The sequence below is a fragment of the Ranitomeya imitator genome, chromosome 2, assembly GCF_032444005.1.
Source record: "Ranitomeya imitator isolate aRanImi1 chromosome 2, aRanImi1.pri, whole genome shotgun sequence".
NCBI classification, from domain to species: domain Eukaryota; kingdom Metazoa; phylum Chordata; class Amphibia; order Anura; family Dendrobatidae; genus Ranitomeya; species Ranitomeya imitator.
The window spans coordinates 629,637,174-629,653,304 of NC_091283.1; the positions used below are offsets into that span (position 1 = coordinate 629,637,174).

General features: G+C 45.6%; 1 protein-coding gene across 3 annotated transcripts in view; it reads left to right on the forward strand.

Annotated features, from left to right (window-relative positions):
- Positions 1–852: 852 nt before the first annotated feature.
- Positions 853–16,131, forward strand: part of LOC138665265 (oocyte zinc finger protein XlCOF22-like) — a 29,451-nt gene continuing 14,172 nt past the window's right edge. Inside the window, exons 1-6 of one of the 3 annotated variants that reach the window (XM_069752588.1) lie at positions 853–912; positions 6,946–7,060; positions 7,190–7,369; positions 7,453–7,576; positions 7,660–7,757; positions 7,958–8,048. In XM_069752588.1, coding sequence (XP_069608689.1) covers positions 6,965–7,060; positions 7,190–7,369; positions 7,453–7,576; positions 7,660–7,757; positions 7,958–8,048 — 589 coding nt within the window. In that variant the 5' untranslated portion in view covers positions 853–912; positions 6,946–6,964. Of the gene's footprint in view, positions 913–1,037; positions 1,149–6,945; positions 7,061–7,189; positions 7,370–7,452; positions 7,577–7,659; positions 7,758–7,957; positions 8,049–16,131 lie in introns of those variants that run through there. The other 2 variants (XM_069752586.1, XM_069752587.1) reach the window with 2 other exon arrangements.

The following is a 16,131-nucleotide window of genomic DNA, read 5'->3' on the forward strand; positions in this document are numbered from 1 at the left end:
GAATCACCTGTAAAACTAATTATCACGAGTTTACGATTGATTTCAGTGATCCATCGAGCCATGAGACACAATACCATCCATTTGAAAAACAAAACAATTAAATCTTTATGACATATAAATCCAATTTGCATAATAATTTGGAACACAGTGTATATACTTATACTATGTGTAGACATTTAATCTATTTTATTTTAACCTGTCAGTGTGAGTTTACATTACAACGCACTGAATTGCCGGCTTTTCTAAAGGAGACCGGTACGTAATTCACCAAGTCGCACTGATAGACCGTGTGGTGTGCGAGTTTTTCTAGCACCCATAGACTTTCATTGGCGAGTCTCGACCGATAGCATGCTGCTATTTCATTCGTATGTATAATACGGCCGAGAAAACAACGGATGATAGGAGCTGCCCCATAGATTAACAGTGGTCCGAGTGCTATGCGATTTTTTTCTCGCATATCACTCGTCCGTATTTCTCTCTAGTGTGACTCCGGCCTTAGCTGGACTCTGGAAGGGGTTAAATAAACGAGATTCAGGCATTTTAGTTCCGCGCATGAAGTGGATCGCACAATCATATGCCTCCATATAGTAGACGTCTGGTGACTGGTAATAATTCCCTCATGTGTGGTGTCTATTTGTCTCCAAGCAGAGAAATCACAAATTACAGTCCACACATAAAACTGTGTAGAAAAGGCGGCGCGGGGTAATTGTGCCAGTAGTGAGGGGCAAATAATGCCGGAAATGTCACTGACTGAGGAGAAGTTTCCATGCAGCATCTGCACTTGTCTCCAGCTATGTTCACACTCACAGGCCCCTGATCATGTGACCTCTGACTCCTCCCCTCCTGTACCTCATCACAGGTCCTGTGCTCACAGAAAAGCCATATATGTGGTGTTGGGCTCTGCTGGTTGAGGTATGTGTGGAGATTCCCTATTACTGAGGGGGGCGGGAACATTAACCCCTTCAGCACTGAAACGCTTTTGGGGTTTTTGTTGCTACTTTAAAAAAAATCATAACTTTTTTTCTGTTTCCCGTAATAGATACATACGACCCAACTATGGAAGACAGGAAGTGAGGCAACTTATTCTTCTCATAGTACAGGGCCCCTTTCTTGGCCACCACACAGTGTAATGCCCACATTTTGCCCCTGTAAGCAGGTGACCGGATACAACACACAGACAAACCGGAAGAAACCAATATAATTATTTATTTCCCTGATAATGGCGGGGAATTGTGATCATTGTGGCAACAGTGAATAATGCAAAACAGGGTGATTACAAGGCGAACTATACAATATCTGATATACAATGAATTCTCTGCCTCACTCTGATATCAGCCTCTAGCCATAAGTTACTTTAGCTACTGACAAGGGTCATTTTCCTGACACATATAATCGACAACACTGTCTTTTCTGCGAACACAGGCCATGGCAGGTTCTCCGCCTCTTGCCGTTAGGCCATAAGTCTTCCTGACAAAGTCTATCAAGGCTCGCTCGGCCGCCTTCACTTCAACCGGCTTTTGCCTTGTCTGTTGTACTACCCTGGACCAACATGTTTCCTGATGTCAGTGCTGGACGCAATGGCCTGGCTCACTCACGCTTCCTGCTCTTCACTGCATGTGTATAGTACTGAGTGGAATCTCCTCACATATCTTTGGTGCTTGACCAATGGTGGATGTCTCTTGTACCCGAAGTATTAAGAGCTGGGATTCTGCTCTTGCCTGGCATAGTCTGGACTCTGGGTCTTGACCTACGCAGGTCAGGTTCTCAGGCTTTAGCTGGCATAGTCTGGACTCGTCTGGTGCCGCCTGGGTTCTGCCGCCACAACCAGCTGCCTCGGGCAGTTTACCGTGGCCTGGTACCTCGGATTCTTCCCCGACACCACGTTCTTTTGCTTGGTGCCAAAGCTGTTCTGGCTTTGGGGCTATGGCCTTTATAATAACAGGAATCTGCGTCATTAAAGTCACCTGACCTGGTGTACCATTTAGACTCTTCTTTCTTGAAACTCTCCCTCTTCCCATTGATTCCATAGGGTCCCATCTGGATGGCAGTCTTTTTGTACAAATTCCGCACAGCCCTGAGGATTCTTTCTGATTATGACACGCCTTTTTACACACCTTACCCAACTATGCAAGACAGGAAGTGAGGAAACGCATTGATCTCATCGTACAGGGCGCTTTTCTTGGCCCCACACAGTGTAATGACCTCTTAATGCCCGTGTAAGCAGGGTTCTGCCGCCACAACCAGCTGCCTCGGGCACTTTACCGTGGCCTGGTACCTCGGATTCTTCCCCGACACCACGTTCTTTTGCTTGGTACCAAAGCTGTTCTGGCTTTGGGGCTATGGCCTTTATAATATCAGGAATCTGCGTCATCAAGGTCACCTGCCCTGGTGTACCATCTAGACTCTTCTTTCCTGAAACTCTCCCTCTTCCCATTGATTCCGCAGGTTCCCGTCTGCAGGGTAGATGGCAGTTTTTTTGTACAAATGCAGCACAGCCCTGAGGATTTTTTCTTCTTATGACTCACCTTTTTACACCCCTTATGCAGTCTATATGATGTCCCTCACACACTATAGTGATCCCATAGTACTTTGCATCTCTCACACAAAAGATATTTCCACAGTACCGCCATACCCCCACACACAGTATAATCTTCTCACAGTACTGCCTTTCCCTCCACACAGTATAATGTTCTCATAGTACCATCATCCCACCAAACACAGTATAATGCTCCTACAGTACTGCTATCCCCCTACATAGTATAATGTTCCCACAATAGAGGCTTCCCATACTCATAGGATAATGTTTCCACAGCACTGGCATCCCCCTCATACACAGTATAATGTTTCCACAGTACTGCCTTCCCCCCGCTTTCTAATGTTCCCACAGTACTGCCCCCTACATGCGCAATATTGTACCATCCACCCCATCGACAACCTCACAGCTAATTAATAAATACTTAGCCTCATTCTTGGTGCAGATACTAATGAACCCAGCATCAGAATCTATGAGATATTTACCATAGGCAGAGGCGTATCATCCATAATGGTAGCACACCAGTCGCTATGATACCCATGAATTGAGAGGGATCATTGGGGTTTGGTATTTGTCACCATCTCCTTCCCGCAATCACAATTTCATCTATATCCACACTCCCATGACGGTGATACCGTTGAATAAAATAGTGAGTCATGGAGTCGAAAGTTCCAGATCCACCAATCAGCCTTCGCCTGTGAGTCTGAGACTCCGTACACTGCAGGCACAATGACATCACTACATCGCACCTGTAGTATGAAGCCTCAATACTCAAACTGCACAGACCAGCGCAGTGCACCTCGGGAACTGGGTTGTGTGAGTAGTGTGTGTGTGTTTTTTTAAATATCAGGAATTTTGGGGTCATATTAAGAGAAGAGCTGTTGGTAGGGGTAGGGGCCATTATACTGAGTAAGGGGTTGTGGTGGACTGTAAATGTCTCCATACTGACTGGGGGGTACTTATTTTATGTAGCAGGTTGTGGTGGCCATACTGTGTGAGGTACTGTGGGAGGCGGGGACACCGGCACGCTGTGGGGGTCAGGTGCCGGTATCGCCGCCAGCTCAGGCCCCCCAGCACTTACTATATTCACCTGGCCCCGTTCCAGCGCTGCGCGCCGCCATCTTCCCGGTCATCTAGCTGTGACTGGTCAGTCAGAGGGCGGCACCGGCGCGCATTAAGCGCGTCATCGCGCCCTCTGAACTGAAGGTCACAGGCCGAGGACCGGGAAGATGGCGGCGCGCAGCGGTGGAACGGGGCCAGGTGAATATAGCTCATACTTACCCTCCTGGCGGTCCCTGCTTCTCTGTTGGAGATCGCGGTGTGCGTTCAGTGTTTACGCATACCGCGATCTCCTGGGAGCGTCACTCTGTGAGGCTCAGACTGCGCCGGCGCTTGCGCAGTCTATAAAGGCTTCGGACAGAGTGACGCTCCCAGCGTTATATTATAGATATATACTGTATATCTACATATATTTTCCTTTAAGTTGGGGGTCCCAATTCAAGCTATCTACCCCACTGTGTATAGGATAATAGAGTGTAATAAAGTTATTAACGAGACTTAACTAACATTGTGCAGTGACTTGTTGCTAAAACTGTGATTTTTTTCCACTTGAAACACCTCTGATTAATGCGATCATACAACATACAAGCCTCTGATGGCTCCTGTGATGCTCTGTACTACTGTAGTGTCGTGTATCATCACTGCCTGTCAGTGTAATACTAACGGCCACGTACAAATGAGATAAGTATTGGCAGAATGGTCGTTTGGCAGACTGCTATATCTCCCAACTTCCCCATACACACAGATATTCCAGCTTTCCTGTTCTCTGTATGGGAAAGTCGCCTCTAGACTCCTCTAGCGGAGGATTATCTACAGGAAGAACAAACGAATTGGCCTCTGAAATTCAGGATGCCAGATCCTTCTCTGGCCTGACATCATCTGTTGGGAGGCCCCCAAATACATTATATAGTCGACCAAACCTCCCAAAATCAGTGCTTTCATGTAACTTTAGTCTAATGTGTATAGGACATTAAAAAGTAACTGATTGGACGCTGCCTATGGCCCGGCCTAATAGACCTTCGTACATTGCAGGCGTAGACACCATAGTAGTAACTAGGCCGCCCCTACTATTGAGTACTTGGGGGTGGATGGGCATTCAGCTGGACTCTGTCACACCTTCTTATATGCCATGTTTGCTTTAGACAGCAGCAAGTGGTTAAACTGCCAGGGTTTTTGTTGCAGCCGCACTTGTGCCGTCCCTGCTGTGTATATCTATGTTCTTGTGCCCAAAAAGGATTATTTTTTTTAAAGAAATGTTTAAAATGTGTGAGGTAGCGATCACTAAGATGGTTGGGGCACACTCACTTGGCAGCAATAGAACGTACAACAAGAATGTCTTCATTTAAAATTTCATCTGGGTTTATTGCTTCATAAACCCCAGAAGCACAAACAGACAGTAAACAGCCTTTAGATCAGGCAAAACAAAATATCAATGTCCATAACAGGGCTCTGCTCCGTTAGGCCTGTGGTCACACAGGCTTGGTTAGTGTCCAGTATTCAGGCTCAGTCTGTAGCCAAACACACACAGTTCCCCATGCTCTGGGTTACCTGCTTAACAGATCCCCAGGTTTCCCAGCATGGCTTCATATACAGTTAGGTCCATATATATTTGGACAGAGACATTTTTCTAATTTTGGTTATAGACTTTACCACAATGAATTTTAAACAGTGATGGGTGGGACTGGTTAACCACATACCTCCCAGGGGGTGTACTTCTGTGACGTCAGGAAGGTCCTATATGTTTTCCTGGTTGCACCGCATGGGAGATGGCCATGTCTGAGAAAGGAGCTGGCTGGAGCTCCTTTGAGTCCAGGAAGCACTGAGGGTCCAGGCTACTGACAGGACCTACAGTTAGGTCCATATATATTTGGACAGAGACAACATTTTTCTAATTTTGGTTATAGATATTACCACAATGAATTTTAAACAAAACAATTCAGATGCAGCTGAAGTTCAGACATTCAGCTTTCATTTAAGGGTATCCACATTAAAATTGGATGAAGGGTTTAGGAGTTTCAGCTCCTTAACATGTGCCACCCTGTTTTTGAAGGGACCAAAAGTAATTGGACAGATTCAATAATTTTAAATAAAATGTTCATTTTTAGTTCTTTGTTTGAAAGCCTTTTGTTGGTAATGACTGCCTGAAGTCTTGAACTCATGGACATCACCAGACGCTGTGTTTCCTCCTTTTTGATGCTCTGCCAGGCCTTCACTGCGGTGGTTTTCAGTTGCTGTTTGTTTGTGGGCCTTTCTGTCTGAAGTTTAGTCTTTAACAAGTAAAATGCATGCTCAATTGGGTTGAGATCAGGTGACTGACTTGGCCATTCAAGAATATTCCACTTCTTTGCTTTAATAATCTCCTGGGTTGCTTTGGCTTTATGTTTTGGGTCATTGTCCATCTGTAGTATGAAATGACGATCAATCAGTTTTGCTGCATTTGGCTGGATCTGAGCACATAGTATGTTGGAAAGTATGTTCCAAAAAAAAAAATATCTATATTCTGAACAAGTGGTCAAAAATGTGCAAATATGCAGCAGGAACAACACTCACCAAAGGATAGATGGGGAAGTGGCACTAGATCGCATCCAAGAGCGCCCCAACGTACGTTTCGCTTTTTAGTATGTCAGCTTTATCAAGGGGATAGCCCCTTTACCTCTCACTATGTATTATGTACTATTGGGGCATAGGTGGCGCTATTGATCTGGCACATCATCCGGTTTTAGTATCACTTTTTGGAATATATTTATATGACTTGATATGTTTTTGTAATAAAGCTTACTATTTTTTAACCCTAAATACTCCTGTTTCCTCTGATCTTCTATGTTTATATGGAGTGGGGTAACTTTGTTCCCTATGGCGTAACTGTACGCAATATCTAAAGCATTATGTGGTTGTCTGGTACCCTGTTTATATCTGTCTCTCAGTAGATCACTAGACATTCATATAGATGGCAGGTGGTGATGGAGCCAGCGACAGACTATGGCCAAATATGTTTCTAGAGCCATAGTAGAAGATGAAGATGTCGTCCTCATCATGAAATAGTTATTTCTCATGTCATGTGTAATGAATATCTCCTGCAGTATTGCTAATCCCGATTCCAGAGTCGGTAAATGAGACGAGAATTAGCGTTATGTAAGATGAGTCTATGAGAAACGTAATCAGCTGCCGACTCCGAGGAAGAAACTGCTTGTTGCCTGTGGCCTAAAATATATAGGTTTTATTAATAGATATAAAGAAGAAAACTAAATACTGTAAAATAATAAATCTCATATGTTTCCCTTATTATCTCTAGTAATTGTATTATTACACAGGATTTTTATGATGTTACATTGGCTTATCTTCTTCTCATTCAGGTGTCTACAATAATATTTGATGACTTACCCATCAAAGATGGATATGGACAGAGACAAGATTGCAGAGAGGATATTGCACCTCACCCTAGAGATCATCTTCCGGCTTACTGGAGAGGTGAGGGATTCTGATTACGTCACATTACATCATTCTTATCTATGAGAATAACAGATGGAGAGAACTGGAGAGGCGAGAACTCTGGAAATGTCTGTAGTGAGATTTATTCATGTGTCTCTCCATAACCAGGATTACACAGTAGTGAAGAAGACCTCTATAGAACGCTGTCAGGACTCTGTGTCTGAGGGATGGGGAAGACCCCTGTGTACAATCGCAGGGCCTCCACCTCACCTCCTGATGCATGAGGACATCAATGACCAGAAGATCTTAGAACTCACCTACAAGATGATTGAGCTGCTGACTGGAGAGGTGACACTGCTGGGAATGCTGGGACATTATACAGTAATGTTATGAATGGATTCGGGGGGTGACGATATCATTGTATGTGTCAGGTTCCTATAAGGTGTCAGGATGTTGCTGTCTATTTCTCCATGGAAGAGTGGGAGTATTTACAAGGACGCAAAGATCTGTGCAAGGACATCTTGATGGAGGTTCTACAGCCTTTCACATCACCAGGTAATAGACAGGGCTTAATGCACACTGCCTATAATTATTTGTATGTAAAGAATGAATTCAGACCCTGTATGTGTTTCCTCCAGATCTATCCAGTAAGCGGACAATACCAGAGAGATGTTATCATCCTCTTCTTCCACAGGACTGTAAACAGGAATATCCCAATGTCCCTCAGGATCATCAGGTAGATGGAGAGAGGGTGTCATGAGATCTCCCATATGATGTGTAAACGACTGTGAAGGTTTTGTGTGCTCAGTTTTGTTTTATCCACCAGTAATATATGTTTTATATTTGTGTAATGAGAACGGTGGAGATGGCAGGATTAGAGCTGATCATAGATGTGACTTCTCCATCTGTCTGTGACTTTTACAATATTTGTTTCAGGGTGAAGATCTGACCCATATTAATATTATAGAGACATGTGTGAGCAATGATGAGCGGTGTGAAGAGGAAATTCCTACATATGACTACCCAGGTGAGTAGTAACCACTAAATACAGATAAGTCACAGATTCTTTTCAGTCACTGGCTGTGGCTGCTTTATCGGTTGTGTAGTCCAGCCATATCATACAGTAATTGTGTGATCACCATTTTGACTCTAGACCACAACATTCTCTTCCACTAGTGATAAGCGAGCATGCTCAGAAGTGCTCGGTGCTCACCCAAGTATCGCAGTGCTCGCGATACTCAGCGAGCGGCTAGCATTTTCGGGGTTGCTCGGCGGGAATTCGGGTCCCCACCCTGCATGTTTGGCGCTCTTTAGAGTTGGAGTGTTGTATACAAGTTTTTGACACCAGTTTGCTGAAAAAAAATAGTTACCGACAGGCCAGGTATTTTAAACAGGGGTTTGACCATCACAGGGTTCACATCTGAGTGCGCTGAAAATTCTGCCATTTCTGGGCTACTGTAAAATTTTGTTGGAGTGTCTTATACAAATTATTGACACCAGTTTGCTGAAAAAAATAGTTACCTACAAGCCAGGTATTTTAAAAAGGGGTTTGGCCATCGCAGGGTTCCTACAGGTCAGCTATTTTAAACTCAGCCATTTGTAGTAACCATGCAAAATATTGTCCTCCATTTAAAATGGGCACGTGTCAAGGGATGGGGAAGTCGACGTGATGGTGATGGTGCATGCAGAGGCTAAAGCCGTGGGCAAGCTAAAATTGTGCCACAACAAACACCCACATCTTCTCGCCTGACCTTCCTGTCCCAATTACTAGGGGACCGCAGCAGCACACCACTATTGAACCAAGAGCAATGACAAAAGGTTGTTGGTTGAATAATGGATAATGCTTCCAGTCAGTTTGCCAGCACCACCACCCTGTCTTCTACATGGTCAAGTCTGAGTAGCCGTGAGTCCGGACCGCATATTCCTCACCCTGATCCTCCTTCCTCCCACCATGCCGAGTGCCCGGGGACAACTGATCCCACACTTGAACACTCTGAACAGCTGTTCACTTTTCCATTTATAGTTTCGGGACTCTTGCCCGGTCCACTTGAAGCGGGGCAAGAGGAGATGGCATGTAGCGATGCCCAAATATTTGAACAGTAACTGTCACAGGAAGGCTACGGTGGGAACGTGTCACAAGAGGTGGATGATGATGAGACACAATTGCCAGAAAGTCATGAGGAGGACCAGGGTGCGGAAGTGGAAGACAAGGTGGTAGATGATATAATAACTGACCCAAGCTGGCAGGAGGACATGCAGAGCGAGGACAGCAGCACACAGAGGGAGGGAGGTGTAACACCCCAACAGGCAGGAAAAAGCAGTGTGGTGGCTACAGACAGAAGGCGGGCAACTGTTCCCCGTAACACCAACACGACAGAATTTAGCAGTCCAACTGTTAGGTCTTCCCAATTCTGGTTGTTTTTTAAAGACCCTGCTGATAACCCCAAAAAGGCAATTTGCACCACCTGCCATGCCTGCATCAGCAGGGGTAGCAAACTACCAGCTGGGCCATCACCAACATGATCAGGCACATGGCAGCAAAGCACCCGACTTTGTGGGCCGAACCTCAGGGTCTACGAACAGTGTCTGTGGTTGACACCACTGCTTCTTCCGCTGTTGTGCATGAAAGCCAATCCCCTGTCCATGGTGCATACGAAGATGCCTCCTGCCCTGCACCTGTCGTTGCACACACTCAAATGGCACCATCAGCAAGCACGTCCACGTCCTTGTCCCAGTGCAGCGATCAGTTGTCCATACCCCAGTCCTTGGAACCCTAGCGCAAATACACCCCACAGGCCACACTACTAAATTCACACATTTCTCGTCTGCTTGCATTCGAAATGTTGCTTATAAGGCTCGTGGAGACGGAAGCTTTCCACAACCTGATGTTGGCGGTCGTCCCTCGGTACTGGGTCTCTGCTGCCACTATTTCTCCCGGTGTGCCATCCCCGCATTACACAAGCATGTGTCCCATAACATTAGCCGTGCCCTCAACAATCTAGTTACTGGGAAATTCCACCTAACCATGGACATGTGGACAAGTGCTTGTGGGCAGGGACGGTAGATCTCACTGATGGCACATTGGGTTAACATAGTGGAAGCCGGCACCCAGTCGGATCTTGGGATGAAACACGTCCTCCCGACGCCAAGGATTGCGGGCCCTAGGTCAATCAGGGTTGCCCCCACATTCTACAGCTCCTGCACCTCCTTCTCCTGCTCTTCTTCAGCCTCCATCTCTGAAATGACCACATCAGTCACAAGCTGGAAGCACTGCAGCACTGCCAAGTGGCAACAGGCTGTGCTGAAGCTAATATGCTTAGGTGACAAACCGCACAATGCCGAAGAGTTGTGGACAGCTCTGAAAAGAGCAGGTAGATCTGTGGCTGACACCACTGAACCTACAGCCAGGCATGGTCATGTGTGACAATGGCCGGAACCTGGTGGTGACTTTGAGGCGAGGCAAGCTCACACACGTACCATGCCTGGCCCATGTGCTTAACCTCGTTGTTCAACGATTTCTCAAAAGCTACCCAGAGCTGCCAGATCTGCTTGTGAAAGTACGTCACCTGTGTGCCCATTTTAGAAAGTCAGATACAGCTTCTGCCGCCCTTGCCATGCTTCAGCAGCGTTTGCAGCTTCCGGCTCACCAACTGGTGTGTGATGTGCCCACATGTTGGAACTCAACACTGCAGATGTTGGAAAAAATTTGTGAGCAGAAGAGGGCAATTGTTGACTACCAGCATCAACAAGGCCGTCGGTATTCAGTTCAGACTCCACATATAAGACCTCAGGAGTGGACATGGATGTCAGACATATGTACCATCCTCCAAAACTTTGAGGACTCCACCAAGATAATAAGCAGTGATGATGCCATAATTAGTGTCACCATCCCGCTTCTGTGTGTTCTGAAACGCTCTCTGCCCACAATCAAAGAGGATGCATTGCAGGCGGAGCACGATGAGGTGGAGCAAGGAACCATACAGGGTGATTACATACAGCACAGCCTCATCTCATCCCAACATGAATTGGGTGACATTGAGGAGAAGGAGGAAGAAAAGGAGCTACTACATGCACAACTGTCATACCGTTTGTTCAGCGTAGATGGCATGAGAACAGGGAGGTGGAGAAGAGCATGGTCAGTCATCCTCTAGGTGAGGACACGGAAGTCTTGCCTGTTAGCAGTCTGGCACGCTAGTTTATGTTAAGCTGCCTTTCCCGTGACCCTCGTGTTCTCAAAATTTGGGGTGACAGTCATTACTGGTTGATGACACTTCTACACACGCTACAAGGAGAATTTTATATCTCTTATTACAGAGGCAGACAGGTATACTAAAATGTTGCAGTACCAGAGGGCCTAGTTGTGGAATTATAAAAAAAATTCCTATCTGAAAATGCTGGCGGCAGAGGTCACAGTGCGTTGGAAAGCCAAGGAGTAAAGGCGAGAGAGACACAACTCCAATCTAGTAGAGGCAGGGGAACACTGGCAAGGTTCTGGGAGACTTTTCTCAGACCCTCCCATCGCCCTGGCCCTGTGGCGCGGGGTACTCTCATAAGTAGTGCAAAGTTTTGGAAGATGCTGAGGGAGTACCTTGCTGACCGTACCAACATCCTCCGTGATTTCTCTGTGGCTTATAATTATTGGGTATCCAAGCTGGACATGTGGCATGAACTGGCTCTCTATGCCTTTGATGTCCTGGCTTGCCCTGCCGCTTGCGTTTTGTCAGAGCAGCGGGTATTTAGTGCTGCTGGTGGAATTATAACTGATAAGCGCATCCGCCTGTCACCTGAAAATGCTGACACGATGACTCTTATAAAAATGAGCAAGGGCTGGATTGGGCCAGACTTCTCAACATCACCGAATGATAGCAGCGTAACATAAACTCAAATCCAGTGTCTTTTTTGGGAGGTCTATTCCCATTCACCTCTTCACACCCACACATGGGTATACACTTCCTGAATTGTGATGGGTGAGCACTAAAATGCTCGGGTGCTCGTTGCTCGGGTCAAGCAAATTGGAATACTCGGGTACTCGGCCAGAACAACGAGCCCAATATAAGACTATGGGAGACCCGAGTATTTTTACCGTGATCCCCCCCGGGGGTCCTTTTAAGTTCTAAAAACGTCTGAAAATGATGGAAACACTGCTCAAATGACACAGGGACATCATGGGGATCGCCCCTGGAAGCATTCCTGACTCCTAGTTCACAGCCTTAATAATTTTTTTTCTGAGATTCATGCCATTTTTCCCGGTGCCACAAAAAACACATTAAAACGAAACCAAAATGGGTTTTGCATGGAAATATGTCAAGGTACATCCTATGCAGGATAATGACTTGCCTGTAGGGCCAAATATTTAACCCCAGACCGAAAATGTCCTCCCCCACTTAGGCTTAGTTCAGACGCAGCGTTTTTGAAGCGTTTTTCTACTTTAACATTGCTTTCAACTACCACAAATGCTTTCACTGGGAAATGTCATTGTAACATTTAAAACCTCTAACTGGCCATGTGGTGTGTGACACATAAGCAGACCCATCTTGTTTTATTTACGAAGGAGGGACTCTTAAAGTCACACAGCCTTTTTTTACTGGTCCATCAGGCGGCATTAATCTTAAAGGGCCATTATGAAACAGTGGGCTCCTAAGCTGTTTATGCCTATGCTGTGAGTGGATGGGCTGCCAAGAATTACGACACACCACAATACCACTGTCATAAGATGTCCATGGGGGACTCCTGAAAAAGTGTTGCATTGAAATCAAGGCCTGCCCTGCTACCAATTCATATGCACCCCAATAAGCCTTTGAACCCACATACTGGATGGGCACATGAAAATCCACTTCACAATATGCATTTGTATTCCGTACTCCTTTGTTTTACATATTGCCAGCCCTGCTGCATAGTCATATACACCCCATTAGGCCTTGGAACCCACATACTGGATGGGCCCATGAAAATCCACTTCACAATATGCATTTTGTACTCCGTACTCATTTGTTTTACACATGGGCAGCAAAGACAGCCCTGCTGCATAGTCATATGCACCCTATTAGGCCTTGGAACCCACATATTGGATGTGCCCTTGAAAATCCACATCACAATATGCATATTGTACTCCATACTCCTTTGTTTTACATATTGGCAGCAAGGCCAGCCCTGCTGCATAGGCAGTCATATGCACCCCATTAGGCCTTGGAACCCACATACTGGATGGGCCCATGAAAATCCACTCGTATTTTGTAATGGTATGATGGTTCCCTCTTTGCACAATTATATACAGGAGAATTTGGCAATTTTATTTGCCATGTTGTTAACACTAAGGTTCAGATACAGCTTTAAAAAAGGCTAATACTTGCAATACAATGCAATTTTATTGCTAACAACAAAATTCAAGGAATAGTATGATTGAATAGTGTGAGTGCGTACACTTTTGTATATGTTAACATACACCGGTTAATAAGTATATATAAGGATTAAATAAATATAGTGATTATACGTATATCTGAAGATTCACTACATACAGTATACTTAGATCATCATCACCAAGAGGCTTTTAAACATCATCCGTCTGGAATATCCGAGAAGCAACACCAAGACAGAGAACCCCTGGGAGATTACCTACACTGCATGGGCGTCCTGTTGTGAGTTCCGTTCTGGAGCTCCCTCCTGTGGTTGCTAATGGTATTTTTGCGGGTTCTGCCCTTGGGCTCCCTCTGGTGGTTTCAAGTGGAACTGCTGCTCCGTTGGGTGGCTGTAGCAGCTGCCTTCACTAATCGCCTTGCCTGGGTTTGTTATTTAAACCTGCTCTGGGCTTTAGTCTATGCCTGCTGTCAATGTTCTTGGTTGGATTTGATTCTTCCCTTGGATTTCTCATATGGCCAGTCCTTGTCTGCAAAAGATAAGTTTTGCTAGTTTTGTTTGTCCATTTGTTTGGACTCTATTGCTTTGCATTTTGTCTCTTTTGTCACTATGTCTTATTCAGGCTAGCTGGAAGCTCTGGGAAAGCAGATTTACCCCTCCACACCGTGAGTCGGTGTGGAGTTCATTTTTGTAAACTCTGCGTGGATTTTGTAGTTTTTAATACTGACCGCACAGTATCCCTTGCTCTCTGTCTATCTAGTTTAGTTTTGGCCTCCCTTTTGTTGTGAATTCTGTGGCAGAGCTCCCTCCTGTGGTCACAAGTGGTACTTCGGCTGATTCTCTCTGTGAGCTTCTGTTGGTGGAGGGAAGTGGTACTGCGGCTTCTGAGTTTCCTCCCTCAGGTGATCTGGTGAGGTCGTTAGGTGCTTCTCTACTTAACTCCACCTAATGCTTTGATCCTGGCTTCCTGTCAATGTTCCAGTGTTGGACTTGCTTTTCCCTGGATCATTCCTGTGGCCTGCTGCTCTGCATAGCTAAGTTCTTCTTTGCTATTTGTTTGCTATTTTTTCTGTCCAGCTTGTCTAATTTGTTGCTGGAAGCTCTGGGACGCAAAGGGTGTACCTCCGTGCCGTTAGTTCGGTACGGAGGGTCTTTTTGCCCCCTTTGCGTGGTTTTCTTTAGGGTTTTGTGTAGACCGCAAAGTTACCTTTTCTATCCTCGATCTGTTAAGAAAGTCGGGCCTCACTTTGCTGAATCTATTTCATCTCTACGTTTGTCTTTTCATCTTAACTCACAGTCATTATATGTGGGGGGCTGCCTTTTCCTTTGGGGTATTTCTCTGAGGCAAGGTAGGCTTATTTTCTATCTTCAGGCTAGTTAGTTTCTCAGGCTGTGCCGAGTTGCATAGGCAGAGTTAGGCGCAATCCACGGCTGCCTCTAGTGTTGTTTGGAGAGGATTAGGGATTGCGGTCTGCAGAGTTCCCACGTCTCAGAGCTCGTTCTATGATTTTGGGTTATTGTCAGATCACTGTATGTGCTCTGACCGCTATGTCCATTGTAGTACTGAATTGCCTTTCATAACAGTACAGGAAGCCAAAAGTACTAATGATTCTCAATAGAGGGAAAAAAGAAGTTCTGAGACCATTTTTTTTTCTTTGCACTGTGTTTTGCCTTTTTTTCCCCTAGACATTTGGGTGGTTCAGTACACAGGTGTAGCAATGGACATTAGAAGTCTGTCTTCATTTGTGGATCAGCTCTCGGCAAGAGTACAAAAGATTCAAGACACCATTGATCAGAAAGCTATGTTGGAACCAAGAATTCCTATTCCTGATTTGTTTTTTGGAGATAGAACTAAGTTTCTGAGTTTCAAAAATAATTGTAAATTATTTCTGGCCTTGAAACCTCGCTCCTCTGGTGATCCAGTTCAACAGGTTTTGATTGTTATTTCTTTTTTGCGCGGCGACCCTCAGGACTGGGCATTTTCTCTTGCGCCAGGAGATCCTGCATTGAGTAATATCGATGCGTTTTTCCTGGCGCTCGGATTGCTGTACGATGAACCTAATTCAGTGGATCAGGCAGAGAAAAATTTGCTGGCTCTTTGTCAGGGTCAGGATGAGATAGAGGTATATTGTCAGAAATTTAGAAAGTGGTCCGTGCTCACTCAATGGAATGAATCTGCGCTGGCAGCTATGTTCAGAAAGGGTCTCTCTGAAGCCCTTAAGGATGTCATGGTGGGATTTCCTATGCCTGCTGGTTTGAATGAGTCTATGTCTTTGGCCATTCAGATCGGTCGACGCTTGCGTGAGCGTAAATCTGTGCACCATTTGGCGGTATTACCTGAGCTTAAACCTGAGCCTATGCAGTGCGATAGGACTTTGACCAGGGTTAAACGGCAAGAACACAGACGTCTAAATGGCCTGTGTTTCTACTGTGGTGATTCCACTCATGCTATCTCTGATTGTCCTAAGCGCACTAAGCGGTTCGCTAGGTCTGCCACCATTGGTACGGTACTGTCAAAATTTCTTCTGTCCGTTACCTTGATCTGCTCTTTGTCATCGTATTCTGTCATGGCATTTGTGGATTCAGGCGCTGCCCTGAATTTGATGGACTTGGAGTATGCTAAGCGTTGTGGGTTTCTCTTAGAGCCCTTGCAGTGTCCTATTCCATTGAGAGGAATTGATGCCACGCCTTTGGCCAAGAATAAGCCTCAATACTGGACCCAGCTGACCATGTGCATGGCTCCTGCACATCAGGAG